Raw genomic sequence first — 16,914 nt, forward strand, 5'->3', positions numbered from 1 at the left:
GTACAATGCCTGAACCTAGATTTGCCAGCATATTCGGAGACTCGGAGTGGCACGCACGTCTGAATCCCACACCCTGTCCTGATACAGAAATACCATACGTAATCTGGCCATTTTCAATTCAGAAATAAATCAATATTCCATTCTGTTTCACTCACATGCGCAATGCCTTTCCAACTAAACCAACAATCCTTTGAAATTGTATGTTAAATATATCATTCGTGGGTTCAAACCCATGCATGTCCTAACCTTTATATTCATATTGTATTTCTTTGTCAACTGCTAATTTACACATCACTCCCTTGCGAAATTATATGACATCGCAAGAATTTTCGGGTATTCGGTATTTATATTAATTGGATTGGAGGCGAATTCTAGGGTTAAACATAAAAAATGTCAAAAAAGATTTTCATTTTGCTTCCTCACTTTAATAGTACCAGTAGTTTTATGTCAAATTTAAACTGAACTTATAAGTCAAATTTCGACAAATTTGATTTTCATTTGATTTATTTTGAATTTAAAAATTGCATTCCTCTATGTCAAGCATCTAATAGAGGAGTTCATGCACATCTACAACTAATCCATACAGAAAAATGACAATCATTTTATTACTGATAAATTATTATTAAAAGTTAATTATATTGTAATCATGAAGTTCCATCACCCCACGTTCGACTTATAAATGCCTCTGTAAGCTGTACACAATTTTATTTGTTAATATTGCAATCAAGATTCAAGAACATTTTACATCTACTCAACAATTCTCAGCTGGGTTTTCTAAGTATTTGATCCAAAGGCTGATAGTTCATGAGGGTGTTGTTTAATAAAAGTCCTCACTTTTGAAAAAGAATGTTTTGTTTGGAAGTTCTTTAAACAGTTCAAATTCAAATCAAAGGTTTCTCAGACTAAAGGTATGTTCATAAATGTTGTTCTGTGTGTTATGTGATGATATTTAATGTTATGACCGTTTGATATTAAAGAGATTTCAATTTGCTTTTCCAGCATTTTTATTGAATTATTTCAAGTTAGCTGAAAACAATGACAATTCATGGATAATCTTTTGCTTTTTCATTGTAAAGATAAAATTCATACTTTTTCTTTTGCAGCCAGTTGATATATTCCACAAATTTAAAGATTTTACCCGGGTCATTCTTGAATTTTTTCACTTTTGAGGATATATCGAAATCTTATAAGTACTTGTATGTTTGGTTGCATGGTGTTTGATCAGTTACAAATTTGAGGGCAAGTTGTGAAAGGCTTTGAAATGGAATCTGCAGCTGATACTGAAGAGAGTTATGATTTGGGCTATGAGCCATCACCATCTTCTGTTGATCAGACTGATCATTCACCTACAGAAACGACTTCGTATTCAACAATCAGTGGAGATTCTTTTAAGCACCGACGAATGTACTCTGAGATCTCTGCATCTTCAGAGCTTACATATGACAGCAGCTACTCGGATACGCCATCTCCAGTATGCTGGCCAGCTATGAAATCTCCTAATCTGACTGCACTTACAAGACTGGAAACACGACAGCAGAAACCGGAGAATCAAGAACCAGTAGATATCGGTAAGTTGTTAATAATGCTGCTCTTTCAGTCCTGCTTTTTAGAAGTATGCTTCAAAATTTTATTTTTAATCAATTTGTTTAAAAATGGACTAATAATGAGAACCCTAGTAAATTTTGTTTAGATTGATCATACCAAGAATTTCACTAGGCAGAAATGAATGTTTTTTCGAAGGTTTTGTGTCTGATCAGGTGCAGAATAAGATTTTGCTCTGTTATAAGACACTCAACAGATTTCACTAATGTGTTTGAAATGTTGACAGAACTTGAGATGATGAAGGAAAGATTTTCGAAGCTGTTGTTGGGCGAAGACATGTCAGGGAGTGGGAAGGGAGTTTGCACAGCAGTCACAATCTCCAATGCTATAACAAATCTCTATGGTAATATTATAGAATATCATAAAATCATATATTATGCTAACACAAAGTGTTCTCTTCGGCATTTAATCTCATTGTTTGATCTGTTTAAAAAATTTAGCTTCCGTGTTTGGCCAACACCTCAAGTTGGAGCCGCTGCATCTGGAAAAGAAACTGATGTGGAAAAGAGAGATGAATTGCCTTCTATCTGTATGTGATTATATAGTGGAGTTTGTCCCGGCATCACATAATTTAAAAGACGGAACAGCTGTTGAGGTGACGATTTTTAAACTAATTACTAAAGAATTTGTAGTTATATCTCTCAGTTTGTGATTCTGACACAATAATTACAATTTTTTCCAGATTCTGACGAATCGGCCACGATCTGATATCTCTATCAACCTTCCAGCACTGAGAAAACTTGACGCAATGCTAGTCGTAAGACGATCTTTGTCCACTCTTTGAAACATTTTGGTGCTTCCTGAGGATTTTCTAGCTCATTGTTTATTTCCATGTATTTGTGTCTTCGTTGCAGGAACAAGTCCTTGAAAGTTTCCATGATATGGAGTTTTGGTATGCAGAACAAGGTAGCATGTCAGGAAATTCAACACGTTCAGGCTCGTTCAGGAGGATCATTCCTCCACCTCAGCGCACAGAACAGAAGTGGTGGCTGCCAGTTCCTTGCGTGCCTTCCAACGGCCTCTCTGACGAGTCAAGGAAGCATTTACGACACCAACGCAATTGCACTAATCAAATCCTGAAAGCAGCAATGGCAATTAATAGTAGCATTCTTGCTGAGATGGAAATCCCAGACACATATATTGCATCTCTTCCTAAGGTTAGTAAACAGCCCTTTCAAACAACTCAAGTTTGATATATTTTCCTAAGCATCGAAAAGATTTAATGATAATTATATAATAAATTCTTTTTCTGTTGAAATGATACTTGTAGAGTGGAAAAGAAAGTGTTGGAGATACAATATATCGCTATATGTCACAATGTTCTGCAAACAAATTCTCCCCAGATTATCTTCTCAACTATCTGAATATAAGTTCCGAACATGAAGCACTCGAGCTAGCAGACCGCGTTGAGGCATCCATGTATACATGGAGGCGTAAAGCCTGCTTGAATCCTTCAAAATCATCATGGAACATGGTGAAAGACCTTATGTCTGATATTGACCGAAGTGATAAAAACACGGTCTTAGCTGAAAGAGCTGAGATTCTGTTGTTTACCTTGAAGCAACGGTATCCGGAACTTTCACAGACAACCTTGGATACAAGCAAAATCCAATGCAATAAGGTACGTCGTTATTTTCATTAAAGATTCACAATTTGTTGAAGTATTGCATAAGATATTAATATAAAAAAATCACGGATCATATAGGATGTAGGACAAGCAATTTTAGAGAGCTATTCAAGAGTCTTGGAAGGTTTAGCATTTAACATTGTTGCTTGGATTGAAGATGTACTGTTCATGGATAAATCTACGAAGAACCTGGTAGTGGAGTCTAGATAACGAGTTCTTGTGAGCTTTCACTGAAAACTCGAGCCTCGGTGCAGGAGAAGTGGCACGGTATCTTTTAGTTCTCGGCCATTTTTGTGAAATCTCTTAAAATATATGTTCCTGGATCAGCAGACAGATGGTAATCTGATGAAGTGAGACTGTAGATGTTCAAAACCCTCGGGTCTTTTTCTCTTCCGTGTTTCTTTACTTGTAAATTGTCCTCAAGCAAATTGCAGCATTGTCAAAGAAAAAACATACTATGGTTTTGACATAATTCAACATGAGTAAATTTACTCGGTATAGAAGCATTATTAAATCACAAGAAGAAGAAAGTTATATAGTTAGATAATAAGCTGTCTTAAATGAAAGAAATTTTTTTTATGAAATAAGTTTTTACAGTCTATAAAAAATTACAAGATGATTCTTTGAAGTAATGAAATCCTTTCTTTTGTCAAAAAAAATAAATTAGATAAAACTTTTCATATTAAGATTAAGGGTTAAGGTTTATCCTCTATTATCCTAGATTTTCGACTCTGACTCAACTCGAGAATTTTTATAGAACAGATACTCAATTGTAAGACTATAAGGCATATTAGTCAAACAAAAAAAAGATTAATAGAGAAATCACAAACATAATACTAATACAACTTTGAAAACAATTTACAACTTACAAGAGTTTATTATTGATCCATGTTCCAAAGACTGATTTCAAGATCCACACATTTCTTCAAAGCATGTTGAAGAGCTAAAAGCTTTAAGCCTTTCTCTGAAATCTGGCAATGCGGACAGCCATGGCAACAATTAATCTCTCTTTCAAGTTGTCCAAAAACAGAAAATATGCATGTCTCCAACGACGGTTTAGTACTAATATTCCGATGATTCCCCAAAATGTGGTGCTAAAACCAAGCACTGCACTTACATACAGCCACCTCTGATAGTCACTGTCGTCTCCATCATCTTCGTTCTCACCAAATGAAGGCTGAATGTGATCAGTTGGTTCGTCTCCAGGACAGGTAATTGTGAGTGGTTTACCGCATAGCTCAGTGTTGCCCTCATATGCGGAAATACTGAACCCTTGGAGTTGAGTCCCAGATGGAATTTTTCCCGAAAAGTTATTGTTTGAGAGATCTAAAAAACCAAGAAAAGTTAATCCAGACATGCTTTGAGGAATTTCACCAGAAAATTTGTTTGCTGACAAGTCTAAGCATTCTAATGCTTTCAATTGGCCAATCTCTTGTGGGAGTTCTCCATTAAACCTATTCACTGACAAGTTCAATCCCTTAAGGTCTAAAAGTCTGGTTATTGCTGTGGGAATTTCTCCAGTCAATTCATTGGTTGACAGATCGATCATCTTCAGATATGCAAAATTTCTTCCGTACTCAAACTCTTGGCCCTTCCACCTTGCCAATACATTATCGACATAATAGTCTGTATCATTTGATGGAACTGATGAATTTGTTAAGTAAAAATGATTTCCAACTTCATTTCCTTTTCTGGTCATGGCAGTAAAATTACCAAAGCATGGAGGAATAGTTCCAGAAATTCTGTTGATGGACAAGTCCAGAAAATGAAGGTTATGTAGATGACAGATTTCATAAGGCAGGCTTCCATAAAACCTATTAGATTTTAGGATCAGTGCGTATAACTTCAGGTGGTCTTTCCCAATCCATGATGGTACCTTACCCGATAGCTTATTAAACCCAAAATCTACAAAACCAAGGCCCCGGCAGTTCCTCAGAGATGCAGGCAATTCACCATAGAGCTTATTGTTTCGCAAAATCAGTGTCTGGAGAGAACCCAAATGTCCAATTGACGTTGGAATTCTACCGGAAAAATTGTTATATCCCAAGTTCAGAAAGGCTAGAAGTTCAAAATGTATCCAATTATCAGGAAGTGCACCAAACAATTTGTTATGGGAAAGATCAAGAAAGCTTAAAGCATAGTATTCAACAACAGAGAAGGATTGGAGTGTTCCTGAAAACTTGTTTTGGGATAGAATTATTTTTGAACATCCTGCATGGAATACTGGTGGTAGTGCTCCATTGAAATAATTGAAACTCAAATCTATCACTTCAAGTTGATCAAAATTAAAGGAGAATTCACCCCTAATTTTGTTAGAAGATAGATTTAACAACTTCATTATACTGGAGAGGTTACCAAACCAGATAGGGATGTTATCTGAAATTTGACTGTTTGAGATATCAAGATGAACAATGTGTTGTTGGTTGCGAATCCAGTTAGGGAATTTTGGCCCCAGCTTGCATGATGTCACAGAAAGTTCCCAGAGTTGGAAAGGAGGAAGCCAATTCGAAGTAAACTCAAATGTCAGAGAATTGAATGATGTACGTATGTACTCTAACCTGGAAAGATTGAACAAATGTACTTCAAAGATTGTACTGTGGATGGAATTCATTGAAAGGTCCAGCTCTCGAAGACTGGAGAGCAGCCCAGTTGACCGAGTCTCCCACTTTGTGAGTTGATTCTTATCAAGTCGCAATACTTGCAAAGCTGAACACCCAGTAAAATCAGGAAGACCCCCTGAAAACTGATTGTCAGAAAGATTTAACGACCACAAGGAAGAAAATCTTGTAAAATTTGGCAAAGAGCCTCTAAGCTGATTATTGGACAAATCCAAGATTTGTAACACTGAATGGTGTTTAAAAACTATTGGTAAATATCCATTTAACTGATTAGAGTTGGCATCTAACTCTCTGAGGGATGAAAGTAGTGTAATATCAGGAACCGAACCAGTGAGTTGGTTTTTATACAATGACAACTCTTGCAAATGAGATAAATGTCCAGATAAAAGATCTTCAAGGTTCCCAGTGAAATTGTTGGAACTGAAATCTGCAGATCGCAATCTGGATAAATTACAAATTGATTTTGGAAGATCACCAGTAAGTTGATTTGCAGAGAGATCCAGTTTGGTTAAAGTAGTCATAAGAGGCAAAGTGTTTGCAATTGGGCCGCTCAAGATGTTCTGGCCAAGATTTAGATCAGTAAGAGCAGTCAACTGAGCAAACGACTGTGGAATTGCACCTTCTAACATGTTATCATGCAGGTCAAGTACTTCCAGGCTGAAAGTATTGTGGGAGAGCCAATAAACGATGGAGGAATTGATAAGATTATCTCTATGATAAAGAGCAGAAATAGAAGATGAAAAATTACTTAAAGTAGAAGATGGAGACAAAAGATGGCATCCCTCTATACGTAAAATGGATATGGAAGGGATCCTTTGAATGAAGCTTACCCAAATACCGGGAGGAGTGATGTCGATACCACTCAAGGCAAGATGTGCCAAAGAAGTTAAATTAAACAACCAACTAAAGTTTCCATTTGGTGTTAGATAATTCCAACTCAGGTCAAGATGCTGCAAGTTGGAGAGGTTTTCAAGCTCATGTGGGACAACTCCATCAAAGCCACAGTTGGAAAGATCAAGGTATTTTAAGCTGTGGAGTGAGCCAATAAACTTTGGAATAGGACCCCCCGTACAAGAATTACTAAGATTTAGATACTGCAACTTAGACAGGTTCCCAATCTGCTCGGGAATTGATCCCCCTATCCAAGGTGATAATTCTGATACCCCTATGCAAGTATCTGATAAATCAAGGTGTACTAACTCAGTGAGAGAACCAATGAATTTGGGAATCCCTACGAAGATATTGCTACTGAGGTCCAGGTAGTTAAGATATTTTAAATCAAGCAACAAATTACTGACACTGACACGAGCATTAGTTGTTTCTAAGTAATAAGATGGTTGAATAAGAGAAGAAAGATAAAGGTGAGTTACATGACCGGTGTGATTATCACAGCCAACACCTTTCCATTCGCAGCAATCATTTTCTTCCTTCTTCCACGATTGAAGCTGATCGTATTCATTTGCAACACTTTGTCTAAACACCAGCAGAGCGTCTCTCTCGCTCTCAATGCACCTTACGTGACTGTCATATTTTGATAAAGATTCTGATTCAAACGACAATGTTTCCATGCATGGCAAAAAACATACAGCGACTAGGACATGAAGAGCATAAATTACTATTTTCATCATATTAATATTTTGAAATCAAGAGGGGCAACAAAGCAAATAAATTACAAGAAGTACTAAACAAATATTCAAGTATATCAAAGAAAGAAGTAGTATTCAAGTGGACAAGGAAGCTGTACTGCAGTGCATTTTACTTTGACATATTCAAGTCTCCTGAAGTCTACAATCTGTTATAATTCTCATCTATAATAATTGCAAACTTACCCGTTTGAAAGAAATTCCTGTCACAAGCAATATTTCTATGTGGACCAGAACTTGCACTACATTTTCTTTGACATAATCGCCTCTCTACAGTCTACAGCTCTGGGAGAGGGATCTTCTACTTCTTCACTGATCAGAAGACTTTGTAGTCGATTTGATCTGCAAACACGTTAAACAAAAAAGGTCATCAAGAAATACATTTTCAACATAGATAAATGCTCCCAGCTCGGAGAGGGGCTTGGTATACATTTAAGGTTGTACTTTCATAAATTATTTTAAAATTTTTATGAACTTTTGATAAGTGTTTTATATTTATATTTTATAATTGTTGATGGAAGTATAGAAAAGTGTTGAAGTGGAGAAAAATTAATTTTAATTGATAAAAATAGTTTATAATATGTATAATGGTGTCCTTAAGGTACTTGTTGGATCTTAAATCTTTCAAATGAAATCACTTTCTTTGTCATTTAAATATCCAATTATCGAAATCGAATATCTCGCAATTCATATATATCGATACATTTACAGAAATCGTTAAATACCGGACTTGTAATCGATGCTTAGATGATAAAGAATATAAATTTAAATACTCAAACTCGGTAATATTCGGTACAACTCAGCCTACACAATTAGGTAGGAGTGAATGACGAGTTAAACGATGCACATCCAGTATTTACAAAAAAAAATTATATCCAGCAACATAAGGGTTGTGTGAATTTTCTTTATGTGTTATGTGAATTTTTTTATGTGTTATATATGTATACTATATGTGTAATATTGTCTTTTGTTATAGACAAATTTGTTACCGGCTTCTTATCGCAAAAAAGGTATAAGTGACATTCTTCCTAAGAATGATTAGAAAAATTAATCTGTGTTGTAACTTGTACTCCTCCGTTTCTTATCGATTGGGTTGGGTACGAACTACGAAGGTTAAGAAATATGAATAAAATATTTGGAACAAGAAAGAAAATTGGGTGAAGTGGCGGGACCTATTGATTTTTAACGTATAAAAAGAAGATTGTGGTGTAAAAGTAGTGTGAAAACGAAAAAAAAAGGGAGGAGATGTGGTGGGACTCATCGACTATATTCAGTAAGTTTTAAAATATAAAAAAATGGATGAGACACGTAAAAAATATATATATAAAGACATGGTTGGGAGAGAGGGATATATAAATTAAAGGTTTATCCTTGTTGACCCAGATTATAGGTTCAACTCTAGATCACCTCGATAATATCTTAGAGCATCTCCAACCATTAGAAGCCTTTAGCTAAAGTTCAGTTGTCATACAAAAAATAAAAATTACAGCCAACGTCTAAAAAACGACTCCAACCACACTCCCCCTTAATTATAATTATAGCCACCTCCTATGGATAGCTATATTTGTCGATCCACTACAGGTCTGTAAGAAATATGTAAAATATTACACATCATTTATTACCATATTAAAGTGATAGATTCTTTTTATAACAATCTAAAATATTAATAACATGTTATTTTTAAATTATAGCCAATATCATCAAAGCAAAATGTCTTACATATTCAGCAAATTTTACAAAATATCAATTTAGCCCATCATTATAGCCTAACCCCTGTTGGAATAGATGTTAGTCATATTAGAAAAAAAAAAATCGAGTGAGTAAGCATTTTGTTAAAAAAGAAAAAGAAAAATGGGGGTAAGCATTAACCATAGTTCACAAAAGTTCCACGTAAGGCAATAAATTAATGAAGCATACGCAAACAGGGCTAATATTGTAATTTTCCTCCACTTTAACTACAAAGAATATACTCCCAAGTGTCAAATTCACAGTCCACCTGTTGCTACCTGTTTTGCTCCACTCCTTAAATATACGTACAGTTTCTGTATGTATGAGTGATATTAACGAGGCTTATCTTCACTTCTCTCCTTCACTACTTCATTTTCACTTTAATTTCACTATTATATATCTATTATAATTCTCCACTCGCCGGAAACCATGGCTATCGGCGCCGTCGTTTCTCACCGGAACTTCGGCTCTTTTCTCGGTTCAGGTATTCATTTCTTCCTGCATTTTGTAATTCTGCGTCTTGTTCATCTTTTCATTGATTTTGATGAGTTATAGTTATGCTGATGATGATATATCTGAGATATGCGATTGATTTGTATTGTTTATTGTGCGCTTTGTTTAATATATTAGAACCGACACTGACAGGAGTAGTGGAATTTGTTTATGTATAATATATGTTGAGTGTTGCTGCATTTTAAAATTATGTGTTTATTTGTTTTTTAAATTATTTTGTTCGGAATCAGGATTACGAAACAGGCGTGGCGGAATGATTGGTATCTATTTTTTAACTGAATTTGTGGTGATTAGTGCGGGTTTAGTGACGAATGTGTACTACAGAAATGTAATTGCTTGTGCTGTAAACTGTTTGTTATTGAGTCGAGTTGCAGCTTCATTATGTTATTATATTTTATGTTTCTTTTTATCTTATTATATGGATTTTTTTCTTTGTTATTTAGTGATGATATTTTTTACTTTTCTGTCTGCATTGGGATTGAGATCCCGATAGTGTACTCAAGATTAAAATTAATTGATTTAATATAGATAGAATAGTGAAGAAGCCAGGCATTAAGATATAGTTTTACTTGATAGTCAGTTTGTGAAAATTGCATATGTGACGATGCTTCTGATATCGCTCAAACTTATATGTAGCAAGTATTTTATGATACAACAATGAAATTTTGATTTCTCCAATATATGTTTTCTTTTGTTATATGTACCCTCATATGAATTTTGAAATGCGAACTGAATTTTGGAATTGATAATGTGATTCAAGATATAACTTCTTAAGACGAGCAATCTATATGCTTGTCAAAAGACTAGTGATGCCAAAAAGTAGATTGGGAAACATAAACGAAGTCAGTAGCAATAGTTCTTATCTTGCAAGTTTTGATGTTCTTGCTGTAATAATTTTCCCTGCTAATCACTTTAGATATGTTGCAAAAAACTTGTGTGGAACTTGTGTTTTTATCATATTGCAATATGAAGTATCACTGTTATGATTGTTTTCTTGCAAGTACAGGGAAAGTATATCAAGAGCCTTTATTCCCTGGATACAGAAGGTACTCGTATCGGAATTTCGTTGGTTCTTCAAACAGTGAAACTCTTAGAACAAGGGTAACATGTCATCCTAATGTATTGCACCAACAATTTTCTAACTTTAATACGGTCAAGCATAGTCAGAGGACCAGAGCTATTTGTGAATGCTTCCTTTCATCAAGAAAACTAGGGAAACTGGGGATAGTCGACAGCCAATTCCAGCAATCAAAACATGCTACAGTGATAAGAACCCGAGCTGATTATAAGTCTGAGGACTATGACATAACTGGAGAAGGTGTAGACTCACTTATCTCGTCAGAAGGAGCTGGTGAAGCTATATTAGTGGAGGCTGGACAACAAACTAAACCATGGTGGGAGCTGCCAAAGCGCTGGGTGATAGTACTACTTTGCTTTACAGCATTCTTGTTATGCAACATGGACCGTGTGAGTTAATATTTTCATCAAACTCTTATTAGTCATGTAAGTGTAGGAAACTCCAAATTCTAGTGTGCCGCTTTTTCTGCTAGAAACTTGTGATAGTCAACACGATCCTGATAAGATTGTGGGACCCACCACTGGTTTGTGAATACTGTGTTGCTTATAGGACTGGAGAAGTTCTGAAAGAAGTATGGCGATTCCTGGTCACTACATTTATCATAATGCGTTGTTTAACTACATGATATATTTTTTTTTTTACTTGATTTACTGCAACTGCAAGCAGAGCATGGTGCTTTCAGAAGCAAGGGCGGGCTGATTCACCCTCTAATAAAATTTCACTTTATACTATTTACTTCTACAAGTATATATCTTACAAGTTAAAACTATATATATAATATATAGAATTATATATTATGTAGTCTGCAGAATTCTTACCATGTATAGACGAGGCCATAGGTTGTACATCCTATATAAATTTACTTTATAGGAGTTCTTGAGTTCAAGTCTCATCCTGCATATTTTTAATCACCACATTTACTATGGTATGTGTTTGTAATCTTGATACTCCATGATAAAAACCAAACTTCATTGTTTTTTTCCCTTGTATCTTTACTAAATAGCAAGGTTCGTACTCAGCAGATAAATGATGCTAATGTAATCTTTTATTGTTTTCTATCACAAAGTTGTCACATGACGGAATTATAAAAATGCAAAATTTTATTTGGTGAATCTAGGAAATAAGAGAATTAAATTTAATGTTTGCTTCTTAATGATTCTGCTTCAATTTTTATGTAGATACAGTTTCTCCAACATGTTAATTAACAGTTCTAATTCATTTCTTCAGGTGAACATGAGCATTGCTATACTGCCTATGTCAAAGGAGTTTAATTGGAACAGCGCTACTGTTGGTTTGATTCAGTCCTCTTTCTTCTGGGGGTATCTTCTCACTCAGGTTTTCTTCAAACCTCAAAGGAATGGCATGGTGGAAAAGATTAAGGCTATGTTTTATGAGGATTAGAATATGGGGACCTATATTATATCACGTTATGTTCAATTCAGGAAGTTTCTTTTCTTAACTCACCCTGTCCGTGGGCATGGTGTTATAAAATATCCACAAATTAAACTAAAAAGCAATAAAATTTGTCAGCAGGATAGCATAATACTTATGATTTTTTGTAATATAAGAGCAAATAGTTCAACTTATTATTGTCTCTGCAAATGTCATATTTTGGACATATGTAAACTCCTGACTCCCAGGAAAGCTTGATGTATATAATTTCATTTTCAAGTTGTTTTTTCAACCTTACAAATAATACTGAATTTATTAAAGTGATGAATAGCACTCATACTCTGGTAAAATTTGTGCTTTTTGGTTAGTTATCTACCGTGGGTATTGAACACCAGAAATAGTTGCAGTCATCTTTATTGCCATTACTTGTATAGTATGTGGATTTCATTTTTACTTGTATACATCTCTCACAGAACTCGTATTTTTTTTTTGCAAACTAGATTGCTGGAGGTATATGGGCGGATAAAGTTGGGGGCAAGCTGGTATTAGGTTTTGGAGTTGTCTGGTGGTCAATTGCAACAATTATGACACCTATTGCTGCAAAAATTGGGCTTCCTTTCTTACTTGTCATGCGTGCCTTTATGGGGATTGGTGAGGTTGGCCTCTTGTAATACTTAAACCTGATTTTTACACTTGTTCAAGGTTCATCTGACTGATTGATTATAATACTACATGGATTTAATGTGGAGTGGAGATAAAGTATTAGCTTGGGAGCATGACAAGTCTTCTAATGGTTTTCTGGAAGTTGTTGGGTTTTCTGTAGATTTGCCAGCATGTTTTCATTTTGTGCTAAGGCTTTGTTAAGGATCACACAACAATTTCTTCTTCTTTTTATCCCCCATCTTACTCTGGATACAAGTGCGGACCCTTGGGCTTTATATCTGTTACTCGTCAGCTTTCACCTCATCTCCTCTCTTCTTTGGAGTAAACCTCTGTACGAAGAGTTTGATGGTTTTCTTCCCCAAATCTGTCTTGACTTTATCCAATTCAGATAAAACCTCTTTAAGAGGAGGTAGTGGCTTTGATTTTATCCTGATTGACTGTATCTTTGGCAGCCATTTTCCTTTAGCTAGACTTCAACATCAAACCTTCAATACTTGTGGCTTTGATTCTATTAGGTTGAGTGTATCTTTGGCAGCCATTTCCTTTAGCTAGACTTCAACATTGAAGAGTGGAGTTGTTTCCTTAATCTCTTCCATCCCCTACCCTTCACTTTTTCTAATGCAGTTCCCAATACTTTTGCAGTGTCATCTTACTACATTCTAAGATAATGATCCTTTCTTAACAGGGTGTTGCTATGCCTGCCATGAATAATATGCTTTCAAAATGGATTCCTGTCTCTGAGAGAAGCAGATCACTTGCACTTGTCTACAGTGGCATGTATCTCGGTTCTGTGACAGGATTGGCCCTCTCTCCTGCTTTGATCCACAAGTTTGGATGGCCATCTGTATTCTACTCTTTTGGTTCTCTTGGGAGTATCTGGTTTGCATTGTGGCTTAGCAAAGTGAGTGTTTTTCAGAAATTCTGATCATGACAAATATCTATGAATTTAGTTTGCGAAATTTGTATATATTTTACTCCTCTCAAACAAACAAAACTTTTTTGTCTCAATTAATTACATTGCCCAACTTTGAAATTAAAACGATATATGTATTTATTTAAAGTCATTAATTATGGAGAATGAACTTATTGCTTTCTCCAGGCCCATAGTTCACCCAAAGAGGATCCAAAACTTAGTGTGGAAGAGAAGAAAGTTATTTTGGCAGGCAGCGTCTCAAAGGAACCTGTCTCCGTCATTCCATGGAAATTAATTTTATCAAAGGCACCTGTCTGGGCTCTCATTATATCTCACTTCTGTCACAATTGGGGAACTTTTATACTTTTAACATGGATGCCGACATACTATAACCAGGTATCGAACTAAAATTTAAGAGTTGGTTGGGACATGTAGTGTCTTTGATAGTGAATGCATAGGCATGGGCAGATACACAAATATCGGAGGTCCCAATATATTAGGAATGTTTGCTGCATACACAACATAGCAAATCCAAATAGACTATTGTGCGTTTGTAGCTGATATCAGCTTTCAAGTTTAATCTAGACAGCATATATGTAGCGGATGAGAAACATGTTGGCCAATTAAATGCCACTAGTATCAGTTATGGAAATTTAGTATACTACTAATCTGTAAAGTAACTAAAGAAATCTCTATATAATTACTTTCTCAGGTCTTGAAGTTCAACTTGACTGAATCGGGCCTACTTTGTGTACTTCCATGGTTAACTATGGCCATATTTGCAAATATAGGAGGTTGGATTGCAGACACACTTGTTAGCAGAGGTCTCTCGATTACAGCAGTTCGCAAGGCAAGAATGATTCCGGCTTGTCATTTAGTGTGTTTAAGTGAATATGTGTGATTTTCTAATGCTTACATGATTGAACTGAAAATGCTTTTAGAGATGAAAATATTATTCTAGTTTCTAGTTTACATTTTTTTCACAAGTTCAGATATCAGACGAGATACTGTCAAACGATACAATGTACTATCAGAGGGGTTCAGCTTGTTTAACTATTTAGAATCCTTGAATTATGCAGATAATGCAATCAATCGGATTTTTGGGCCCTGCTTTCTTTCTCACACAGTTGAGCCGTGTTAGGACCCCTGCTTTAGCGGTGCTGTGCATGTCATGCAGTCAGGTTTGAACTACCTGATTTCCTTTATAGTTGAGGTTTATTGAACTTTAGTATATTTTGGATTTACATATAAAGAAAAATTTGCAGCATGTACCTACTGGCATGGTTGTGATGAAGAGAGTTAACTTCACTGTACATGATTCTGACACTAAATTTGCTTACCCAGGATTTATCATTTTTAAAATTTTGTTCTAATCACAGCACAGTATTCTGGATTCTAATAGTCCTCAATTTTCACTATGCATATTCTTCTGCTTCATTATATATGGTCTTCCTGCCATGCCTAAGTCCATAAACAACTAACTTGTTTGATTATCACTTTAGAAAGTTACTTGGTTACTACTTGGGTAGATGTAGCATCAGTAGTTCAGATAATGGTTTTTGTAGCAAGCAGTATGATAAAACTTATCTCTGCGCTATTCCTTCTTTGGAAGTGAATATGACTCGTATACTCCTGTATTGTTTCGAATTGAAATCTAGGTAACATCTGAGTGGTTAGATAAGAGAAAGATCAACCCTAAAAGCTAGTTGCCTATCAAGAGTAGCATATAGAGCTTTTTGACAACATCTAGGTTTTCCAGTTGGTCCTACTTTATTAGCTTAGTTCTGTTTGGAAGATACAATTACTATTGTAGGCAAAACCAATATTAAAATTTAGTAGAACTTGCTTCCAGATGAATAATGCAAACTAGATTCTAATGGCTTTTTTTACTTTCTATCTTAATAGGGATTGGATGCATTCTCCCAGTCCGGACTCTACTCCAATCACCAAGACATTGGGCCGCGTTATTCTGTGAGTACATACCATGCTTCATCAGTTTTGTATAATAGTCAACATATGTATGCAACATTTATTTAAAATCTAAGATATGTCATTACAGCTTTAGGAAAGGTTTACTGTATTGTATCCATCCATTATCTTCTGAATACCCGCAATTTGAAGAAAGATTTCTGAAAATGTTTCCCATGGCAGGGAGTGTTGTTGGGACTATCAAACACTGCAGGTGTGCTTGCAGGGGTCTTTGGTACCGCTGCAACCGGATACATACTCCAGAAAGGTATCTTAAGTTATTGTTGGATCTAATCCTTGGGAGTTGGATGCTGTATCTTAAATTATGTTTTTGCAGGATCCTGGGACGACGTATTTAAGGTTTCCGTTATACTTTACATTATTGGAACATTAGTGTGGAATCTGTTTTCAACTGGAGAGAAAATCCTAGACTAATTCATGCATGTGAAAGGGATGCAGCCTATAGATCAAGTGGTGATAGGTGAGATGTAAAGTTCAGAAAAGTATCCAATTTCCAAATGGCAAGATAATTTTGCAGCGAACAAACGAAAGAGGCCACCATTTTCATAGTTCTCTCATCCAGTCTCGGACAACTAAGTTGCTTCTCCAAAACAGTTTTGTGGGATTGGCTTATGAAAATCATGTACTGGCCTTGCAGTTTGTTGTAATTATAGAACAATTGGGTTTACATTTTCTGGTTATTTTACAACCATAATCTCATATGCAGCTAATACAGAGCTTTGCATATACACAAAATTGTCAAAGGTAATACCTGTGTATCTTTATGCCTTTTAATTCCTGTGTTTCCCGGCATTACAGAGCCATCTGCATCAAACCAGAGTTTCTGCAGTCTTCACATCCTGTTTCCTTCGGTTTTGTGCTACATGATTTTAGGGTGTGATGCTAAACTGCTAATATAAGTCATATCATATGGTTGGGAGAGGGAGGGAGGGACACGAGCCCCTCAGGCGTATTCCTCCTTTTGCTGCTCAGATTCCCCAATTCTCAAACAAAGGAGAATAGAAGAAAGCATACTTTCATTAAACATTTTAATTTAAAAAAAAAAAAATCTTGTTGAGTTACGTACTTACCTCAAAACAAAGAAACAGCAGTTTCCCCATAATTTATAGAATCAAGCTGCTGAGGGAGGGAGGGAGACCAAATTTTAT

General features: G+C 35.5%; 3 protein-coding genes across 3 annotated transcripts; 2 read left to right on the forward strand and 1 right to left on the reverse strand.

The window, feature by feature from the left end:
* Window positions 1-707: 707 nt before the first annotated feature.
* On the forward strand, window positions 708-3,791 carry LOC108196761 (rop guanine nucleotide exchange factor 2). Its single transcript, XM_017364195.2, has 8 exons — window positions 708-908; window positions 1,226-1,568; window positions 1,829-1,945; window positions 2,043-2,197; window positions 2,285-2,359; window positions 2,457-2,759; window positions 2,873-3,223; window positions 3,308-3,791. Exons 2-8 carry the CDS (start codon window positions 1,262-1,264, stop codon window positions 3,437-3,439), a joined length of 1,440 nt encoding a protein of 479 aa, XP_017219684.1. The 5' UTR covers window positions 708-908; window positions 1,226-1,261; the 3' UTR covers window positions 3,440-3,791.
* A 390-nt stretch (window positions 3,792-4,181) lies between these two features.
* On the reverse strand, window positions 4,182-7,415 carry LOC108194887 (receptor-like protein EIX2). The gene has a single exon (XM_017361826.1). It carries the CDS (start codon window positions 7,413-7,415, stop codon window positions 4,182-4,184), a length of 3,234 nt encoding a protein of 1,077 aa, XP_017217315.1.
* Window positions 7,416-9,477: 2,062 nt separating this feature from the next.
* On the forward strand, window positions 9,478-16,601 carry LOC108196864 (ascorbate transporter, chloroplastic). The gene is made up of 11 exons (XM_017364340.2): window positions 9,478-9,702; window positions 10,738-11,198; window positions 12,037-12,144; window positions 12,702-12,857; window positions 13,550-13,765; window positions 13,964-14,173; window positions 14,490-14,627; window positions 14,857-14,958; window positions 15,683-15,748; window positions 15,929-16,013; window positions 16,083-16,601. The coding sequence occupies exons 1-11, from the start codon at window positions 9,648-9,650 to the stop codon at window positions 16,178-16,180; spliced, it is 1,695 nt and encodes a 564-aa protein (XP_017219829.1). The 5' UTR covers window positions 9,478-9,647; the 3' UTR covers window positions 16,181-16,601.
* Window positions 16,602-16,914: the final 313 nt, after the last annotated feature.

Source organism: Daucus carota, chromosome 7 (assembly GCF_001625215.2).
Source record: "Daucus carota subsp. sativus chromosome 7, DH1 v3.0, whole genome shotgun sequence".
NCBI lineage: Eukaryota > Viridiplantae > Streptophyta > Magnoliopsida > Apiales > Apiaceae > Daucus > Daucus carota.